The following is a 19,866-nucleotide window of genomic DNA, read 5'->3' as shown; positions in this document are numbered from 1 at the left end:
CTGATTATTTATTAGTTCCTTAGTTAAAGTTGGCATGTAGGGAGTGCAGAGCAAGAGTAATTCTATTATTTAAAGCTATATACACACTTAAGGTGTGAATAGAATTTTATTTTTTTTGAAACATGTCTTAGTTACCATGCCCATAATAATTTTGAGAGGAACCAGCTCATGCAGTGAAGAGATTACAGATCTAACAGCGTGCTGTTATTAGTTTTTCCCTGCATCAGTATATTTTTGGTTTTTACTTTATTTTATAGCTAAAGAATAGTTTACATGAAGAGGATTAGAAAAGATCAAACGGTGCAGAAATACAATGTATGAATTTTGCTTATTAACTTACATGCAGATCACAAAATGTCACCTTTTTTAAAATTTGATGTTGAGAAGGTTAAATTTCAGTTTGGAGGGGTGGGAGGTGTTGTCTGCTACTTCTGATTCTGTCAAATGGCTAGCCTTAATCATCTCTGGCAATGGCAGACCTGTCTTTGGAAATAACCTTACCGGGTTCTTTAACCAACAGATTCTCCAAAGGGTGCTTTCTTCCTTACCAGAGAGTGAGAGGTCCTTTCACACAGCTAGAACCAAATTGTTTGGATCCCATATTTTATTCGGCATCCTCTGTGCCATTATTTTTTTGTATAGAGTTAAAAAATAAAACCTTTGCAGTTGTTCGTTTCTCCATTATATTCTAGGACATAACTATTCAAGAAAAATTTATCCTGAACTGGCCTTTTGTTGCATGCCTATTTTCTCTAAAATGTACTAAGATAAACCACAGTATTCATAGAGTGTATCATGCCACTTTACAGCATTTTAACATTGTTGCCAAGGACAACACAAGTTGTTTCAAGACATCAAGAATCTGATTTCCTAAATCTTGCTGAATATAAATTTGCCACTTTCTTTGGAGACAGATCATGTTGCCCTGTAACTGTTGTTGCCTTCATCTTAGATCTCCTTCATGTCCAGACCCCATGTCTATGACAAAAAGCAGTGCAGACCAGTAGAAGGAGGTTCTTAGGGCTGAAACACTTCATGATGTCTGATGTCCACCCTTCACACTTTTCAGGGTGTTTTATTTCAGACTAGTCTGGGTCTGTGATTCTGTGAATGCTCATTAGTGGGTGGAGTGCTTTAGGGGTCCTTCTGAAGAGCTTCTTCCAGTTTAATTTTGTCCTGAAGGAATTTGTTGTGCATATTCTAGCTGACTGCTAATCAAAGTGTGGAGACAGTCCAAAGTATTTAAAAAAAAAAAAAAAAAAAGAAAAAACAAAATAACACCACCACACAACAAAACAACTTTCCCTGATCTGATATAGAAGATCAATCTAAACACACTATAAATTGTCAATAGTAAAAGCCTACTAGTATTTATCTTTCTATTTTACAGGTTTAACCCCTTTAAGTTTTCCCTCATTTTATACATGTAAGTGTATTTTATTTAAATTTATTATAATCCCCAGTGGATTTTTTTTTCTCTATGGAAATTACTTCTGTGATTTCAGCTTGCCCCTCCTTCATTTCAGCTCTCATTTTTTGTCTTGTCCTCCATACTGGATTAAAAGTTACCTATATGTTGCTGAAGTCTCTGGCAGATGTCTTTGTCTGACCTGAGTGCTCCTTAGCACCTGTCAGCCTTCTTTCTCACTCTTATTTAAATTCTCAGAAGCTTTATCATTTTTGTTTGCCAGCAGTTTCACTCCACTTGGATAGAAGTTCTGCAGGGCCAAAACTTCCGATGCCCCAATAAAACTCTGCTTTAAATTCTCTGGTCTTACTTAACACAGTCAAGTGTGACACATCTGCTGTCTAGCTATGTTTGCATTTGCAATGGGGAGCATTTTAGTCATCTGACTTCTTTGTTCTTTTCTTTTTTCTTTTTTTTCTGCATGAAATCTAAGTGCCAACTGAGTTAACCAGACATAAAGCAGATGGGGCAAACAACTGCTTTTCCAGTTTAACCACCAAAAGATAATTTAGCTAAAATTGAAGGTTTAACTTAAAATTTAGCATGGCACTTAAGGCCCAAGTGTGACAACAGGTATCCTGATGCATTTAAGCCCATATGTATTTTGATGGGCTTTTACAGTATCTTCACCAACAGACAAGGAAAGAATTTGAATGACAGACAATCAAAACCCACTGGGTTATGACATCCTCTTGGCATACTCAGGACCTCTGGGGAACCTGGTCCTGGTGGCTGAGAGCAAACAGGTGAAATGGTTTCCTCACCAACCACCAGTGATAAAACAGTGATGACTCATTTTCATCAGAAGTAATGTTTTCTTGACAGAAAACACTTATCTCAAGAATTTATTAGTCTTTGAGGCTGATAACTTGCTGTCCTGAAACTATCTAAGAAAAGCAAAGGAGAGAAGGAGAAATTGAAAAAAAAACAGACTGTACAAATTTAGAAGGCAGACCTGATATTTTTTTTTTTTTTTATTCCTGGTATCCCTAAAGGACAAGTTACAATCCTTTGGTCTAAAGTGAAGATGAAGGAACATAAAATTCTATTGTCCACACAAGGGGAAAATTAATACTAACATATTTCATCTTATATATAATATCAGATTTGACTTCTGATGAACTTCATTTTAAAAAAAGTACTGAGACATTACTCATATTAATTACTTGAAATAACACATTTTTGGGGTCTTAACAATATACACTAAAATCCAGAAGAGCTACATCCACCACCTTCCCTTCATCCAGCGGGCAGGTGGCCTTCTTATAGAAGGATATCAAATTAGATAGGACTGTCCATTTGTGAACTCATGTTGATTGGGCCTGATGATTGCATTGTCCTTTAAATATCTTTCAATAGCACCCAGTAGAATGTTCTCCATAGTTCTTCCGGGTACTGAGGTTAGACTAGCAGGTCTGTAGTTTCTTGGAGCTTCCTTCAAGCCCTTCTTATAAATCAGAATAGTGTTGGCTAGTTTACATTCAGCGGGGACCTAACCAGGCTCCTAAGATCTTTCTAGATGATTGAGGGGGTCCTACCATAGTATCTTCTGCCTCACTCAGTACTCCAGCATTAATCCCATTAGGCCCTATGGATTTACAAAAAACAAAACAAAACCAAAAAAAGCAAACAAACAAACATAAAAAGGCATTGATGGCTCTGTTTCTTCATCCCTGTTTGTCAGGTGACCGTCTTCAACAGGTATTGGTCCAATGTCTTTCTTGGACCTCCTCTTGCAATTAACCTGCTTGAAAAAGCCTTCCTTGTTTGATGCAACACTGGCCAGTTTCATCTCTAGTTGAGCTTTTTGTCTTCTTTGTGCACATGTGAACCCCGGTTCTGTAACATTCTGCAAAGCCTGACCTTGCTTCCAGAGATCATGCAATTTGTTTTTCCTCCTGATTTCCAAGAGGAATTCCCTACTCAGCCAAGTCTTCTATCCTGCTTGCTTGACTTCTGACACAATGGGTTTTACTGATCCAGTGCTTTTAAAAGGTGGTTCTTAAAAAATGACCAGCACTTGTGAACCCCTGAGTAGCTAAAAGTTTGCACTCTTAAAATCCAGGTTGACCTTTTTTTGTGTTGTATCATAAATTTATTACTCAACCATTTCATGCTAAGGCTGAGTATGCTTCAGCAAGTTGATAATTTTTAATACTTATTTGGGGGATATAAGAGGTCCTCCACATAGGTCTAAGGTAAATGCCACATGGGATTTTTGTTCTTTCATTGTCTACTATACAATACAATTTCTTCTACCTTTTTGTATTTTAAATAAAGCTACAATTCTTTTGGGATGCTCCTTCAGAATTATAACCGTGATGACATATGGGGTGCTGGAAAGATACATTCAAATTCTTGTGAGAAAACACACCAGGCTGACTGCATTTGTTTATGGCAAGAAATCACTGTCAAATATTGAGGACTCAGGTTGGCCTACTTTGAATGCTTTTAGTGTGCTTGTGCATATTCCTCTGTATTCTGAGTGCCAAACCTGTCACTGATAACAGTGATAACACGGGTACAGTTCCCTCTGAAATGCAAGGGGACTGTAGCTATATTCATTACAAAAGGCTATTGCAAACAAACTTCACACCCCTATCCAAGTGTGACTTGTAAAGGAGGAAAGTGGAGCTCAGGGCAGTATAGTATTCTGTTTCCCCACCAATCCAATAATGGATTTTTGTGTGGACTGTGATTTCCGACTAACTGCTGACCTATACAAGAAAAAGGGAAGAAGGTTAAAAAAAAAAAAAAAAGGAGAAAAAATTCTTTATTTGAATAGCCAACTTGAAGTTTCTTTAATTATATTTATTCTTCCTGACCTGAGCAACACATCTTTGAATTTCACAGGTATAGAGAGAAGCAATCAGTCATTGCTAGCACAAGATCTAGGGTATAACACTTCAAAACCTGCTGTTATAAAGCAGAAGCTATTTTCCTGTCTACTGAAAATAGATATGGTTTCTTATCGTAGGTCAATGAATATCTTCATAATATCAGCAAATTATTTCTTCCTGTAACAGAGATCAAGAAAGTGCAAAATTGTTTCTAAAGTTCATGCTTTGCTACTTCAACCCTCTATCTTTCTTGCTTAGAGGTATATGAAAGTAACAGTCGGAAATGAGAGGGAGAAAGGAGCATTTGTGGGATTCCACCACTCAAATGAAAAGAATTCTGTTTATGTTTAAAGTTTGTTGGCACTGAAGAAGTCATAGAGGCCAGGCTTTTATGAAGCCCCTAATCCTAATGTGAAAACCTCAAATATTAAGCCAGTTCTACTAAAAGGGTGGTGGTATATAAGAGGATTTGTGGGCTCATGATTTGCTGCAGTGTATAACATATAAAAAAGCAAGGGCATCATATGGACATAGATTGAGAAGTACAAGAAACTAAAAGAAGGTGTTGACCAGCAGCCTATTGATCATTCTTCTTAATTATGCAGTACAGAAGATTTCCAAGTGAGATTTTGGAGGACGAAAGATACGAAGATTTGCCAGTTTGTCTGGGAAGACTTCTGAGAACAGATAAACAGATTTGAATTCTGTGTATTCTTATCTTACATACCATAAAGGTGCCTTCCAGAAACACTTAGTAATTCAGTGAAGAAGAAATTGTTCCTTGCCAAAAGTTAGGTGAACAATACCCTGTCTTCTAAATTAACTCTCATACTTCTCTAATACCCAGGAAAATAAGAGAATGAAGTTTAGATAGAAGGGATCCTATAAACTCATCCCCTCTAGAAATGCACGAAAGAGAATGGGCAGTGACAATAAATTTATTACCGATAATGAGAAGGATTATGCTGTATTTTTTATCACTTGGGAATTACAGAGTATTAGTACCCTTAGTGAAGGCCCCTCTAGGCTGACAATTTAACTGCAACATTGCATAATAATTATACAGGCAATATGAAATCTTCAGCAGGTTGTCTACTTTTCACTCCTATCTGCAATCTATTATACTCTGTAGTCTCATAAATGGATTTATAGAAAATGGTTCCGATTTTTTTTTTAAGGCATCACTAAAAATGCTAATTAAACCTATAATGATGCGCCTGCTGAGGATAAGGCATCAAATGCACAAGCTCAAGGATAAAATGTCACACCGGGCCAGTCTAAGGCTTACTTGAATGTAGAGAAGGACCGGTCAGTTCTTGATTGTTGTAGTTTCATTCTCGTCTGTGGTGTTTTTTACATTGATTTATGGAGAACTGGAGAAAATGTTGTGAAATTTCATTTCCAAGTGGGAAGCTTTAATGGAATGAGTTTTTCTTTTTGATGCTGTTCAGAGTAGAACAAGAGTTAGTATTTATGGCATTTGTCAATCTTTAAGATATGTCTGTGAAAAGAAGTTAAACTAATGAAACTCCCTTTTAAAGTAGCTTTTGTATTCCCAGATATCTTTTTAATTTCATAAAATGTTTTCATCCCTTCATTTGTATGCACATTAGCAGTGTCTACACTGCTGGCAGTTTTAACTTTCACATTCCTTGCATTTGTGATTGCTGGGATTTTGTCACCTGTATAGACTGGACTGCAGAAGATAGAGTTGTTTTACAGGCTCATGCTGCAGCAAGTGATGGGCAAACAAGGGATTCTCTCACTGTGCTCAGTAAAACGTCCTTGCCATTACATGAGGAGTGTACTCTCAGGAGGGTTTTAACAGAACTGTATGTAAGGTGTCCATGTGTGAAACTCTGGAATCATTGCCTCTGTGAATAATCTGTACATTAGATATACAGTGACAACCACTTCAACGTATAACCTCAGGGTATAGTAAATCTCTTGGGTTTAGTGGCACTCACCTCCACAGGAATTTCCTTCTGTACCCTTGTCATAAACTGGTTTGAAGCAGATGTGTTCATTAATTGGATTTAATAATGATTATAATATATTCTTTCTCTCCTGCCTGGGAATTTATTCACTATAAAGTCATTTTTTATGAAGTGCTTCTCCTGAAGGATAGCCTTGGTGAGGCCCTGTCTTGCAAATAACTGATATACTGAACTGTATCCATTTCAATACAGGAACACTAAAAACATTTGATAGTAGAGGTTGGCAGGATTGGGTCCAACAGTTTTCAATATTATTTTGAAATATAATAAATTTGCCGTTTTTTCTATGTGTGTTTAAGCAGTCATTGATATGACAGGCAAGAGCTTTTAGACTTCTTAGTTTTTGCTGGAACTGTGATTACTTCTATTTTCAACAACAACATAAAGCCTGGTTTGGCTCAGAAAATGTTCTTTGAATAGCATTCACATAATAGCAACTTGGCACTATACGTATTTGTGTGAAAAGACAATTGACGATATTTTAGGGTTATAACAAAATGGCTCTTCTTAAGTACATCCTTTTAGAAAATTGGCTGTATTTATCTTGCTCAGAATCTCAGCCTAAAAGCTTTTATTATTGTTAAGTCAAGCTCTTGCACAACTAAAGATTAGTAGAAATATTTCTGGAACAACTGATACTTGATTTTAAACATAAATGTTCTCAGCTTTGTTTCATACTTGTTCCTTTTCTCCTCCTCCTCTCTGCTGTAGTCGTTGGTGATTGTGTTCATTTCCACTCATTCCCCAAGTCTTTTATCTATATACAATTTTCTGCACCCAGATGTTTATGTACTAAAACAAATTGTGGTTTTTGCCTTTTCCCTGGGTAACACTATGACATCTGTATTTAGTTTTTTGCTGCTGTTGTTGCTTTCAAGTGTGTGCTGCCATCTATGGAATAATCATGGAAAGAAAGTTGCTGTAAAAGAGATGCTTTATCAAAAGATCATGGAAAACAAGATCTAGCTGGGGGAGGTATCGTAGAGCAGTTGGCTAAATCTCAAGAAATCCTGTTTCTCTGTTAGTCCCAGATCTCACAGCAAGCACGGGTGACAGTATACCTTTTAGAAAATCGGTGATTTCTTGTACCTAAATTATTTGGTAGGTTAGTTTATACTGGAGAAACTATCAGGGCAGCCTGAAGATCAGAATAAGGTTGCTTAGCCCTCTAATTGGGTAACTCATTCCTTTTCTTTCCCCGTTACCTTTCACATTTCCTAGTTCTTCAGCAGTTTCCAAGATCTACTTACAATGTCTTTCTTCATTTGTTTTTTAAAGCTTAATTTTAATTCCTTATTCTTCCCCAGCATTTTGTTAACTGGCTTTGTGCCTCTCCTCTGTGTACAGGTTCAGCCTGCCAAGTTCCAGGTTTCCCTCCTTCAGATCCCTTCAGAATGCAGTACTGAAGATCAGTCCCCATTCTCTCTCTCTTTCATAATTTTTTGTTGCTTGATGTCTACTTTAGAGTGTACATTTATTGCAGCACATTTATTCAAGTTGGTCTGAAAAGCACTTGGAGAAGTAATTTTCTCTGTACTGGGATATCTATACATGCAGAGAAGCTATCGGCTTTTATCTTGATACTCTTCGTGTGCTTTTCAGCTTGAAAATTTTTGACTAAGGATTTTAGCATCTTACCACCTTGAATGGGGTTAGGTATATGAGTTCCTGGCAATCAGGCTTCTATTCACTTCAGTTAAGAGATATGTCTTTAGGTCTTTCCTCAGTGAAAATACTGTTGGAGTGGGTGTATATTTAATCACTACTGCTTAAATGCCTTTTATAACACAAGACAATAGAATCAAAAGGAAAAGTTTAACCTATGTGGATGAAGAATTCTTAAAAATATCTTCTGACATTTTCTTCTTATTGCTGAACTCAGAAATTGATCTTATTTCCCAACATCACAGGCAAAATGAAGGAAAAAAATCAATGCTGAAGATTGATCAATGTTTTTCAAAACTGACTTAATAAGATAAAAATCAATGCAACTGTATTATTTGCCATTCTTTTATCACCAGGAATTACCATTCAAACATGGTAATATTTGATTCCTAAGTTAAATGTGAAAATATTTCAGTTATCTCCTACAGAGGAAAAAAAACTTAAGAAGGAGGAATTTATTTAGTCAGACTCTGGTTTTCTTTTAAAACCTAGTTTTGGAACTACGAGTTCTGCAGAAACTGAAAACAGTTTGATATTTTAAGTGTCAGTATATAATTGTTCCTTTAATCACACAGACTTAAATAGAACAAATTATTACTTGTATTTGCAAATTACAAGCTCTGATCCTCCCTTCCTCCTGAAAATATCAGTTCCATCTTCCTTGGTTGAGAGATCTGTACTCAAAAATTTGAAGATAAGCTTGGGCACTGAATTTCCCCCATGGCAGGCTCACGGTGCTTTGAATTTAGAGTACTGTGCAAATGCTTTGGTTGGTTAACCTTTTTTGGCAAAAATTAGTAGGTTACTTGGAAGTCTTTTGTTTGGTTTTTTTCCCAATGTCCATTTCATTTTTCTGCCACCACTCTCCCCAGTAATATTAAGAACCCTTATTGACTTATTTAAAGAGAAGTCTTTAAAAAAATGTTCTTAAGAACTTCTGTTAAATTAGTGGAGCAATCCCTAAGACATAAATTTGGCCTAACAGTTCAGAGGGGTTTTTTAAAAAAATAATTTGCATTTCAATATTTCAGTTCCTGTTTACTGCTGCTGTAGGTTAGCCCTTTGGGTTCCCAGTTTGAAAAACACAACTGAGTGCTAGAAAATGTGCTTTTAGGGAAGAAAGTTAATGTTCTCACATAATCACTGAAACATGTGAACTGGGATTTTAGGGTTGTACTAGACATCGAAAGACTCCCAGTAAAATCCTAGATATTGGTGAGCTTCTGGTACTGTCATCTTTTGTTTTACAAAATTTATTTCATGAGCATAGGAAGACAGCTTTCTGCATAAATTTCTACTGAATTGTTTCCTTATCTGTAAGCTGGACGAGAATGTCATGGAATAGGAAATGCAAACCTGATAGTAGTTGGACATAGATTTTGAGAACACAGAACTTTATCAGATTGTCTGTGGGACCAGCTACTTTTACATCTGCTTTTCATATTCCCTTACCAATAGATAAGTATGGTGAGTTTGCTCCTCTCCTAGAGTAGCTCTGAGCAGCAATATTCATTGGGAATAGACAGTCCCACCCCTTCATCTCTCCTTCATTATCAACTTCATTACAGGCAATATTTGCAATCGTATAAGAGAGAGCTTGGACTTGTACCTCTCCCTTTCCTCCTCCCTCTGTGCTGTGAGAGAGAAGTAGCATGGCATATTGCATAGCTAAAAGGTTATCAAGCCTAAATTTGTTACACCTCTGAATTTGGCAGGCAAGCATTCACAACCACTACTGATATACGTGGCTCATCACCACGTGAAGCTGGACACCCTGAGAAGACAGATGATATTGGATTGGTTTTCTTGTTGCTCTGCAAACAATCAAATGGGCTTAAGCTATGCAATCTGATACTCTCTAATTGACAGCTTTTCCGAGGTTCATTTGTTAACTGAGAGCATGACATGTATTGAAGTTGTTTCTTCATAATGCATTTGGCATTAACAGGAGAAGTTGTTGAATGCCTCAGACATCAATGTCTCAGCAGTAAGATATTTCGCCTCCAGTTTTGACTTTCTAACTGGTGACTCCGTGTTTGCCAGAGCATGTGAAATGAGCATATGACAGGACAGGGCATGAGAAAATAGCTTAAATACATTTCCCTTAGAAAATTTGTGAGACTGTTTTTGCTGCTTGGGGCATTTTTGCCCCAATTACTTGATTTTTTATGGTTCAACTGTTCTTTTTCTCTCTTGGTATAAAACCTTGGTTTCTTGTTTAACAAAGTGCTCTAGTGAATACTCATTTGGTTTCAGACAGTCCTTTTATTCTGGTGTATTTATAAATAGGCATATGTGATTTTATTTATAGTGATGAAGTGTTTGTGTAAAAGACATGTTCAAGAGTTTCACTTGCCCATGCATCTACAAGAGAATAAAATAAACGCTCAAAGATTCTTAAGCTTCCCCCAGATGAAGCCCATGTTTGCTTGAAAGAATAAATTATCTGTGTAGAAGAGACCAGAGAATGGTCTCTTCACTGATCTTGTCACTACTTTGCATTTGCTGTTTTCTTGTGGTTAGTTTCCATAAACTCTTCCTTAGTTTCTTAGAACACATACTGTGCCAGAACTATAACATTCAGCACTTTTTTTTAATTCTGTTAAAGATTACCTCTATCTACTCTTCTTTGCAACTGTTCATATGCTGATACTTGGCAAGATGTTCTCACAAGGTCTATAAGCCCTAATTAAAAGCTTTGTCACAAATCCATAATCATTAATAGCTGTTGTTTCTCCTGCATCCCATGAACTGGAAAGATATAAGATAAATTTATCTTAGGTGTACAAAAGAAAGATTTTAATTTCATTTTTTGTTCTTACTTAGTGTAAGCATGTATCTCTAAATATTTAGGTTAATTTCTCTAGCAGCTAGTTAAGTTTCTGCACATATTCGTCCTTCTGGGAAGAGTACCAGGCTGGAGAAGTACATGAAATCTTACAGATGTTGTCAAAATAATGAAGGAGTTTCAGTGGCACTTTGACTAGCATTGTTTAGGAAGTGAAATACAGCTGTTTAGATGAGGAAAAAATGAATTAATGGATCAGGATGCCTTAATTTCATGGGAATAAAGAGCCTAGCTTTGGCAGAAGTGCCTATTCAAAAAATGATAGGGAAGAAGGCACAAAGCTAGACCCTCCTTAGAAAAGCCAAGAAACAAACTTCTGAGAGCCCTGAGATCTGGAAGCTAAGCACACATCTCTCCTCAGTCTCTAAACATTAATGACCTGAGTTCCTACTGCAACAAAATATTCCTTGGCCCTTGGGGGACATTCTGGATCTGTCTCCATCTAAGTACTTCCCGCTTTATTTGCAAGGTCTGTGAGCAGGTTTGGGTGCCTGGCAAGCACTGACTCCAGAAACGCTTCTATCTTGCAGGGCAAGCACAAGCTGCGTGTGGACACGGGACTGGAAGGCAGCTGGTGTGGCCTCATCCCCATCGGGAACTCCTGCGAGAGCGTGACCACGACGGGCCTTAAGTGGAACCTCAGTAAGTCAGACACCTCTGGGACGGTGGGTTGGATGTGGTCCTAACCATACATTTACACCTGCACCACCAGTGCTGAAAGGTCTTACAAGTTTGAAGGTGGAGCCTGGCACTGAATCCCTGCCAGGCCACTTTTTTTTCTTAGAAATGAAGGGTCTTTTAAAAAAAAAAAAAAAAAAAATAAAAAAAAAGGAGAAGTATGTTTAAATCTGAGCTATCACAGGCCCAAACATGTTTTCCATTTGGGAGTCATTGCACTCTTCAAATAGAACATTTGTTGAGGTCATGATACATTACCATCTTGATACATTGCCCTCCAGGGAGGAGAAGCCACTAGTGTCTAAACTCCTGTTTATAAGCCATAAAGTTACAACAGACAAATAATAATGTGATACAGATTATTAAAGCTACCTCGCTTCTCCTGAACTGCTTCATTTATATTGTCTGTTTGTCAACCCTGAATTAATAGATCTTTTTACTTATTTTGAAGTGGAAAAGGGTGCATTTGATCTAGAACCAGGGACATTTATCTGTAAAAAAGGAGGTTTCATGATTAAAAAAAAAAAAAATTGAAGCAACCCTCATCCTGCTGCCTCTTCCTCCTGTAGTGAGTAATTCAGGATGTATATACACAGGAAAGTAATGGGATATTTTCAATAAAGATTCATTAAAACTTGAGGGGGAGGAAAGCAATAATTGAGAGGCTCTGGTCTCTCAGTCTGACACGGCCAGGCTTTAGGGCCATCCCATGTAGAAAGGGCACATGGTTCTCACAGTTTGCAGTGCAGTGCCTTTGTTGGCTAAAATCTGAGATTCACCCACTGTACCAGGCAGCAGAACATCTGCTAGTCTAGGAAATTTCTTACTCCACTGAGAGCTTGAACATGTGCAATTAAGATGGTGATAGGCATTACTAGCTCACTAATGATAAAAGATATAAATATGGCATTAATTTTGGTATGTGATAGAATTGTCAGATGAAGAGATGCCAGGCTAGCAATGTTTTTGTCCTTTTAAATTGGATTGGAAGAGCTGACTATATTGTATAAGGGACATTCTTTTAATTTGAAAAAGTGTCAGATATTTTCGTTTGTACTTATAAGTACAGTTGACAAATAAGTTTCTGAATCTGCATCTGGTCATCTCCTGTTATGAAGCGAATTTTGTGGCCCATTGCACTGAGATACTAATTTCTCAGAAAATGTTCTACCTGTCACAGTGAGGGGAAAAAAGCTCAAACCAACGTTATGTTAATGAAGAAAGCATCTCTGAAGCCTGATGTCATATTGCAAAAGGCTACTGTATGGATCAGAATGTGGAAGATGCATTGAGGCTGCAGCCTTTCTTGTGGTTTTTACTCTTAGTTTAAAAAGCCATTTTTCAGATACATCAGAAATTTCTTGACCTTAATGACAAAAATTTCATCTGATTTACAAGGTGCTCTTTAGAAAGACAGTAATCTTAAAGATGGTCTGTTTGCTCCCACAAATGACATGGCTCTGTGGCTTTGTTAGTACCAAATTATGATTGCCTGGTCTGCTGAAGCTAAGGAGAAAGGGATTGCTAGTCCAACTGTGCCAGCTGAAGGAAGGCACAGAGGGGATACGCAATGGCAGCAAATATTTTTCCTATGTAGGGTTGGGTTGAGATATCGGTTTCCTCAATGTTGGTCATTCTAGTTGTGCTGTAGTAAACTTCTTCAGGTTTCTTAGAGACATAAATAACTGTGGACCTATGGGGAATTTTATTACCCTTAATTTTATCTTTTTTTTTCTTTTTTGGGGGGACAAAAACATATTTAAGAGACTGTTTCCTACTTGTTTCATGTTAACACTACACCATCATCTCTCCTTCTCCCCACCCTTGTTACTGTGTCCAGGAGGAAAGAGAACAGACTTTTACAGTGTTTTCCTTAGTGATGTGTACAGTGCATCCCATTATAGGCTATGCTTTCAGACTCAGTATTCATGTTTCTCGTAGGTCATAGTTCCTTCATTTATTTCTCCATTAATCACAGATGTATGTATAGAGAGATATATAAAACCAAAAAATGATCTGGTCTTCCTTGCAGATGTTCAATCTGTCTGAGACATCAAGGTCACTACAACCTGAAACTACTCTCTTGCCCAAGTGACTAGAGCTAACCTTTACTCATCCAAATACAGAATAACCTTGGAATAATGTTATTGTTCAGATACTGATGAAAAAAATTAAAGTGCAGCTGCATTCCCCAGGAGGGAAACCAATAGCTCATATACAGCATATGGTTAGTTGTGACTTGGTTGGATTTTTTTTCCCTGGAAAGTAGGACCTACATTCAGATAGTTTAAGTTTGATATTAGGCTTCCATTTTGTTGGTGACTTCTATAATGCCTGTAGTTTTACAGTAACTTTTAAAAATATTAATCCTCCTGTGAATTGTGATGGAGAAGCAAAGGCTCACCTGGTAAGAAAAGGGAATAAGAAGATAGTGAAGTGTGATGTGGATGTCAGCCTTGCTGCTGATGGCTGCAGTAGCAGAGCTTTTCCTATTCATTCATTATGGCACTCTGAGCACACACCTTCATAAACCTCAGTAAATAAAAATGTTTGGCTATAAATTCATTTTCATGTGTAAATCATAAAAGAAATTTAATTTTTAAACCAAATATGGCATGAAAGACCTATTCCTCCAGTTTGTTTTGGAATTAATTGGATGTGACCTGACAAGTTTGACTTTAAAAGTAATTTTTGAGTCCTCAGAATATTTAAGTATCTGGGCAGTAAAATAATTTCAGGATTTTAGTTCGAGCATGGATGCATTAGGTGAGAGGGGAGCCTCATTTTTGCAAACAAAAATTTCCAGCAAATTAAAATTCAAATAAGACTGCAGTACAAGAAAGAGCTGGATTTGCCTCAAGGTTTTTTATGTTTAACATGAATTTCTGTCTGAGCATTTCTAGATCACTCTGCTGATTAAAATTTGTAAAACCTTCAAGAGGTAGTCAAATATTATCTGTGTCCAGTCTACAGGTGCTGTCATAAGATTTTATAGATTCAAAGACAAGGATAAATACCTAGGATAGAAGGTGCATTGAGGTTAAGTCTGGGCTACCAAAGGTCTCATTTTAATGGCTGAATGAGACAAAACAGAAATCTGTAAGTTATTCTGCCAGCAGAGAAATTACAATGTCTGTTAATATTGCAGAATTCAGTATTTTTTGTATGTCTGTTTGAGAATGCAGCATATATGCATACTTTTATGCATGCTTATCTTAGTTATTTGCTAGCACTTGTCACAAACAGAATTTTCATTTATTTTAGTTCTCATGTGTGAAAGAACTTGGAGAAGAAGGTGGAAAATTGATTAGAGAAAATATTTTTATCCATACTTGCTATTGTGTAGCAGACACTCAGAACACATATTCTTTCCACTCCCAAAGGGATACAGATCTTTTCTCTATTAAAATCTGATTTACAGCACAGGAATCAGATAATGCTTTATCTGATTTGACTCACCTGGCTGCTTGGTGATAACAGCTCTCATGTCTAATAAATAAATAACCAAAAATCCAATAATGCCAGAATTACCCAGCATTCTTCATTAGGTCCTCAGTGGTGCTTTCATGGAAGGTAAATAAGAATGAAGGTAGAAATCAGCTGCACTTTTCATCAAAGAACAGGTTGGAGAGTAATGGTAGGCTTTTTTAGGAAATGGTTCCTTTTCTAGGAAATCAGTTTAGAAAATAATCTTGCCAACTAATTTATTCTTCATCCCTATGGCCTTTGATATGCTGTTCTGAAAATGCCAGCATATATATGAGTATATATATATAAACACTGTGTGTATGTGATTGTGCTTTCCAGATAATTTTCATGCAGATTTGCTTCTTTAGGGAGGAAGTTAAATTGCTGTAAAATGCTACCATTCAACAGAGTGCTACTATCATTTCACTTTAAAAGGCAATAGCAGTAACAACAGGAGCAAGACCTTTCTCTAACTGTAGCAACAGAGCATCCACTGACTACTAATGCCACAGGTAGATGAACAGGATCCAAAATCTTTTTGATGCTGTTTCTACTGTTGGTAAAATTGAAATGTTTGCACTCTTTTACGGCATTTGGGTTTTCTTGACATTGCACTGCAGCTGGAAAAAAAAAAAGATTACAAAAGCAGTGGATGGTTGTGTTTTAGGAGAATACAGAGTCTAAAAGATGAAAGAAAATGAGTAACTCCTTAAAAAAAAAAAAGTCAGATGATGAGGGACTGTTCTGGAAAAGGCTGTAAATTAAGATGGGCAAGTACCTGTGTACGAGTGAAATTGTTTGTGTAAGCACTCTGTAACCGGTTTCATAACTGAAATAGTTTATATGGCACATTTTGCTATCCAAGTTCATTCTGACTGAGGCAAACTAAGCGGTGCTTCTGGGAATAGCTCTGTTTTGGGTGGGAGAGTAAATAGCTTCACAGCTGGATTCCCCTCTCCTCTGCTTTCCTCTCCTTTCCTCCCTTCTCATGTTCTTCACTGTTAGAAGACACATTATATCAGTGATGTACTTTTTCATTGCAGCTCTGAGACTCTGGGTAGGGTGGGGTGGACGGAAATGGTGCTGCTGATCCCGAAGCATTGGGTGGCTTTGACCTTTGGTGAGCTGTTTGCCCGCAGGAGTGCTGCTGTCGGCCTTCCAGGATCGCATCATTTATTACAAGGCAGGGGCTGCTGAAATACTTTTCCAGTGAAGCAGATGTTCTGATAGTGGCAGCCTGGCATCCTCCTGGTTTACTGAAAGTCAGCAAAAGCAATGAGTGCATTACTTAGCATTGCACTAGATGATTTTGAACCACAGAGACCTTTGGTCTACATTGAAGGACTTATGAACACAGAGCTCAGTTGTGCTGGGTTCCTAAACCTGTATTTGCATTTTTTCCTGAACAGCAGCTTGAAAACTGAGTCAGGCTTTGTGAAGAGGCTTGAAATGGGGATTTGTGGTTGCATATTCTGTTTATTTCCACATATTTCAATACTTTTTTTTAATTAGTGGGAGACAGATTTGGTTCCAGCTCCTCTACTAAAGTAGCAGGGTCCTGGCATTCAATTTGGAAAGATTTCTTTAAGATGATAAACAGATTTGCTTTTCCAGATCACACTTTTGGGGCAACATTACTACTGTAGGACTCCACTTATGGAAAGATTCATGTCAGAATTAGCTCAAACCTCTTCCATTGGTAAGTTTAGCCCAGCTGGAAGGCTGTCTTTAATGGGATATAGGTAGTGTATATATGATCCTTCCATGCAGCAGTAATAGGCAGTAATTGCCAGGCAGAGATAGGGAGAAAAAAAAAATCTCAGAGAGACTGTTCCAGCACAGCTGTACACAGAGTAGATGACTCTCCAAAAACTGAGTAATACCATCCTGAAGTAAACTGAAGATACATAGAATCAGAATATTCTGAGTTATCCTAGGATCATCAAGTCCTAGTGGTAGTCCTGGCCCTAAAAAGAACAACCCAAAGAATCACACCATGTGCCTGAGAGCATTGTCCAAGAGCGTCTTCAACTCTGGCAAGCTTGGTGCCATGCCCACTTCTCTGGGGAGCCTGTTCCAGCACCTAACCCACCCTCTGGGGTGAAAAACCTTTTCCTACTATCCCACTTAAATCTCCCCTGACACAGCTTCACACTGTTCCCTTGAATCCTGTCACTGGTCATCAATCTTTTCTTGATGTACAAGCACAGAATCATAGCATGGCTGGGTTGGAAGCCATTGACCACTAAGTGCCCTCTGGATGCGACTGTCCAATCCCTTTCTTATCCACCTAACAGTCCCATTTAGAGAGGAGGATGCTGAGGGTAACCATGTGAAAGGCTTTACAAAAGTCTAGATAAACAACATCTGTATCCTTTCCTTTGTCCACCCCTCCACCATAGAAGGCCACTAGGTGAGTCAGGCAGGACTTGCCCTTGGGATTTGAAACTGGCTGTCTCAAATCACCTCATTGTCCTCTATGTGGCTTCTAGGGAGATCTGTTCCACGATATTCCGAGGCAGTTAGGGTAGGCTAACAGGTTGGTGGTTCCTTTCTACGCTTTTAAAGATGGGTGTGATATTTCCCTTTTTCTGGTCACCTGGGAAAAATTCAGCTTTTTTTTTTCACCTGGCTGCCATGACTTGTCAGATATTATGAAGAGTGGTTTGGCAACTAAATCAGCTCCTCAGGGGCTAAATCAGTTCCCTCAGGACTCTGTGATGCATCCCATCAGGTCACATAGACTTATGTACATTCAGTTCCTCAGGTGGTCATGAACCTGATCTTTACTTACAGTAGGAGAGACTTTGCTCCCCCAGTCCCCAGAGAATCATAGAATCAACCGGGTTGGAAAAGACCTTTAAGATCATCAAGTTCAACCCTTGATCCAACAGTGCTGTGGTTACTAGAACATGGCACTAAGTGCCACATCCAATCTCATCTCCAGGGACGGAGAATCCACCACCTCCCTGGGCAGCCCATTCCAGTGTCAGATTACTCGCTCTGTAAAAAATTTCTTCCTAATATCCAACCTAAATATCCCCTGGCAGAGCTTAAGCCCGTGCCCTCTTGTCCTACTGCTGATTGCCTGGGAGAAGAGACCGACCTCCACCTGGCTACAACCTCCTCTCAGGTAGTTGTAGAGAGTGATGAGGTCACCCCTGAGCCTCCTCTTCTCCAGACTAAACAACCCCAGCTCCCTCACCCTCTCCTCATAGGACTTGTGCTCAAGTCCCTTCACCAGCCTGGTTGCTCTTCTCTGGACCTGCTCCAGCACCTCAATATCTTTCCTGAACTGAGGGGCCCAGAACTGAACACAATACTCAAGGTGCGGCCTCACCAGTGCTGAGTACAGGGGAAGAATCACTGCCCTGCTCCTGCTGGCCACACTGTTCTTGATACAGGCCAGGATGCCATTGGCCTTCTTGGCCACCTGGGCACACTGCTGCCTCATGTTCAGCTTCCTGTCGATCCAAACTCCCACGTCCCTTTCTACCTGGCTGCTGTCCAGCCACTCTGTGCCCAGCCATTCTACTGTACATCTGCTTGAGAGGTGTGGGAAGAGAGGTTGCCATTGAAGACTGAGGCAAAAAAGATGTTGAGTACCTCAGCCTTCTCCTCATCCATTGTTAACAGTTTTCCACATTGTTTATTGGGGGAAGGTGACCTGTTTTGACCTTCCTTTCCTGGTTAAGATACCTGTAGAAGCCCATTCTGTTATTCTTTGTGTCCCTTGCCAGTTTCAGTTCCAGCTTCACCTACACAGCTGTATTTCATCTCTATAGTCTTCCCAGGTTTCCTATCCTTGTTTCCACTGCCATGCCACTCTCTTACCTTCTTGTGTTCCATGGAAGACTTCCTTAAAGATCTGCCAACACTGTTCCACTCCCTTGTCTCCAAGGGCAGCCTCACAGCGGATCACACTGTCTCCCTAAAAAGCTGGAATTTTGCTTTCTTAAAGTTCAGCGGCATAACTTAATTTCTTTATTCCTCTGGACTGCAAACTCCACCTGTGTGTGCGTGATCACTGCAGCCCAGGCTGCCTCCAATCTTGATGTCCCCAATTAACTCACTTCACCTCCCTTGACCAGAATACTTATATGTGTGTAACTGCATTGTTGTGGCACATTACAACTATGGAAACTTAATTGCATTATTAACATAGAGGGGAGAGTGTTGTCAAGAGAGCAAAATTCTCTCTTCTTTCTCTTGCATCCCCTATGTTACTTCAGTCCCTACTTCTACTAATGGGAATGTAACCTGGAGGTATGAGGAAATAGGTGCTCTGCTTCAGCCCAGATTTGATGCAGATAATCCTCATCTCTCTGGTGGCAGTAGATTGGTGAGAATACTAAAGTCACGTGAAAATCAAAAGCAACCTGCTGCTACAGAAGGATGGTGATTGCAAAGACAAAACACCTTTCTGGACAAGGTAGAGATCTGCAAAAAGCCAGAGAGCTACCATTTAGATTGGTGGGGGCCAAAATAATTCTTTGGATTTCAGCAGTGACTGAATTTTCATAGGTGAGTTTAGGGGATCGGTTTGTCCAAGAAAGAGGCCTTGTAGTTTATACTAAAGATATTTAACCCTTAAGGCATTCTCATCAGTGAACCTGCCCACATGGATACCAGGAAATCATCTCATTCAGACAATAGCAGAGTCAAAGCTGACACATAATGGTATACTTCAATGAAAATGAGTGAAAAATGGACCAGAGTACAAATGCTCGTTTGTCATATCCCTTGCAAATATACTTTAATTTTTTTCATATTTAAATGCTCAGAATCAGCCATAATAAATGTAAATGTCACACTGCTGAGAGATTTCCAAAACCAAAAAAGCTCTCTGAGGCATGTGATGAGTTATTGCCAGTTACCAGCATCTCTGCAGAACCACAAAAG

The 19,866-nt window shown here is 38.6% G+C and overlaps 1 protein-coding gene across 3 annotated transcripts in view; it reads left to right on the top strand.

Annotated features, from left to right (window-relative positions):
* Positions 1-19,866, top strand: part of TPK1 (thiamin pyrophosphokinase 1) — a 291,157-nt gene that overhangs the window by 215,481 nt on the left and 55,810 nt on the right. For all 3 annotated transcript variants that reach the window (XM_050317999.1, XM_050317989.1, XM_050318009.1), the window contains one exon: positions 11,349-11,460. In XM_050317999.1, coding sequence (XP_050173956.1) covers positions 11,349-11,460 — 112 coding nt within the window. The remainder of the gene's footprint in view (positions 1-11,348; positions 11,461-19,866) is intronic.

Source organism: Myiozetetes cayanensis, unplaced genomic scaffold, assembly GCF_022539395.1.
Source record: "Myiozetetes cayanensis isolate MyiCay16 unplaced genomic scaffold, myiCay2020 scf1, whole genome shotgun sequence".
NCBI lineage: Eukaryota > Metazoa > Chordata > Aves > Passeriformes > Tyrannidae > Myiozetetes > Myiozetetes cayanensis.
The sequence above is the reverse complement of the archived record's forward strand: the minus strand, read 5'-3'. Positions and strand labels throughout refer to the sequence as shown.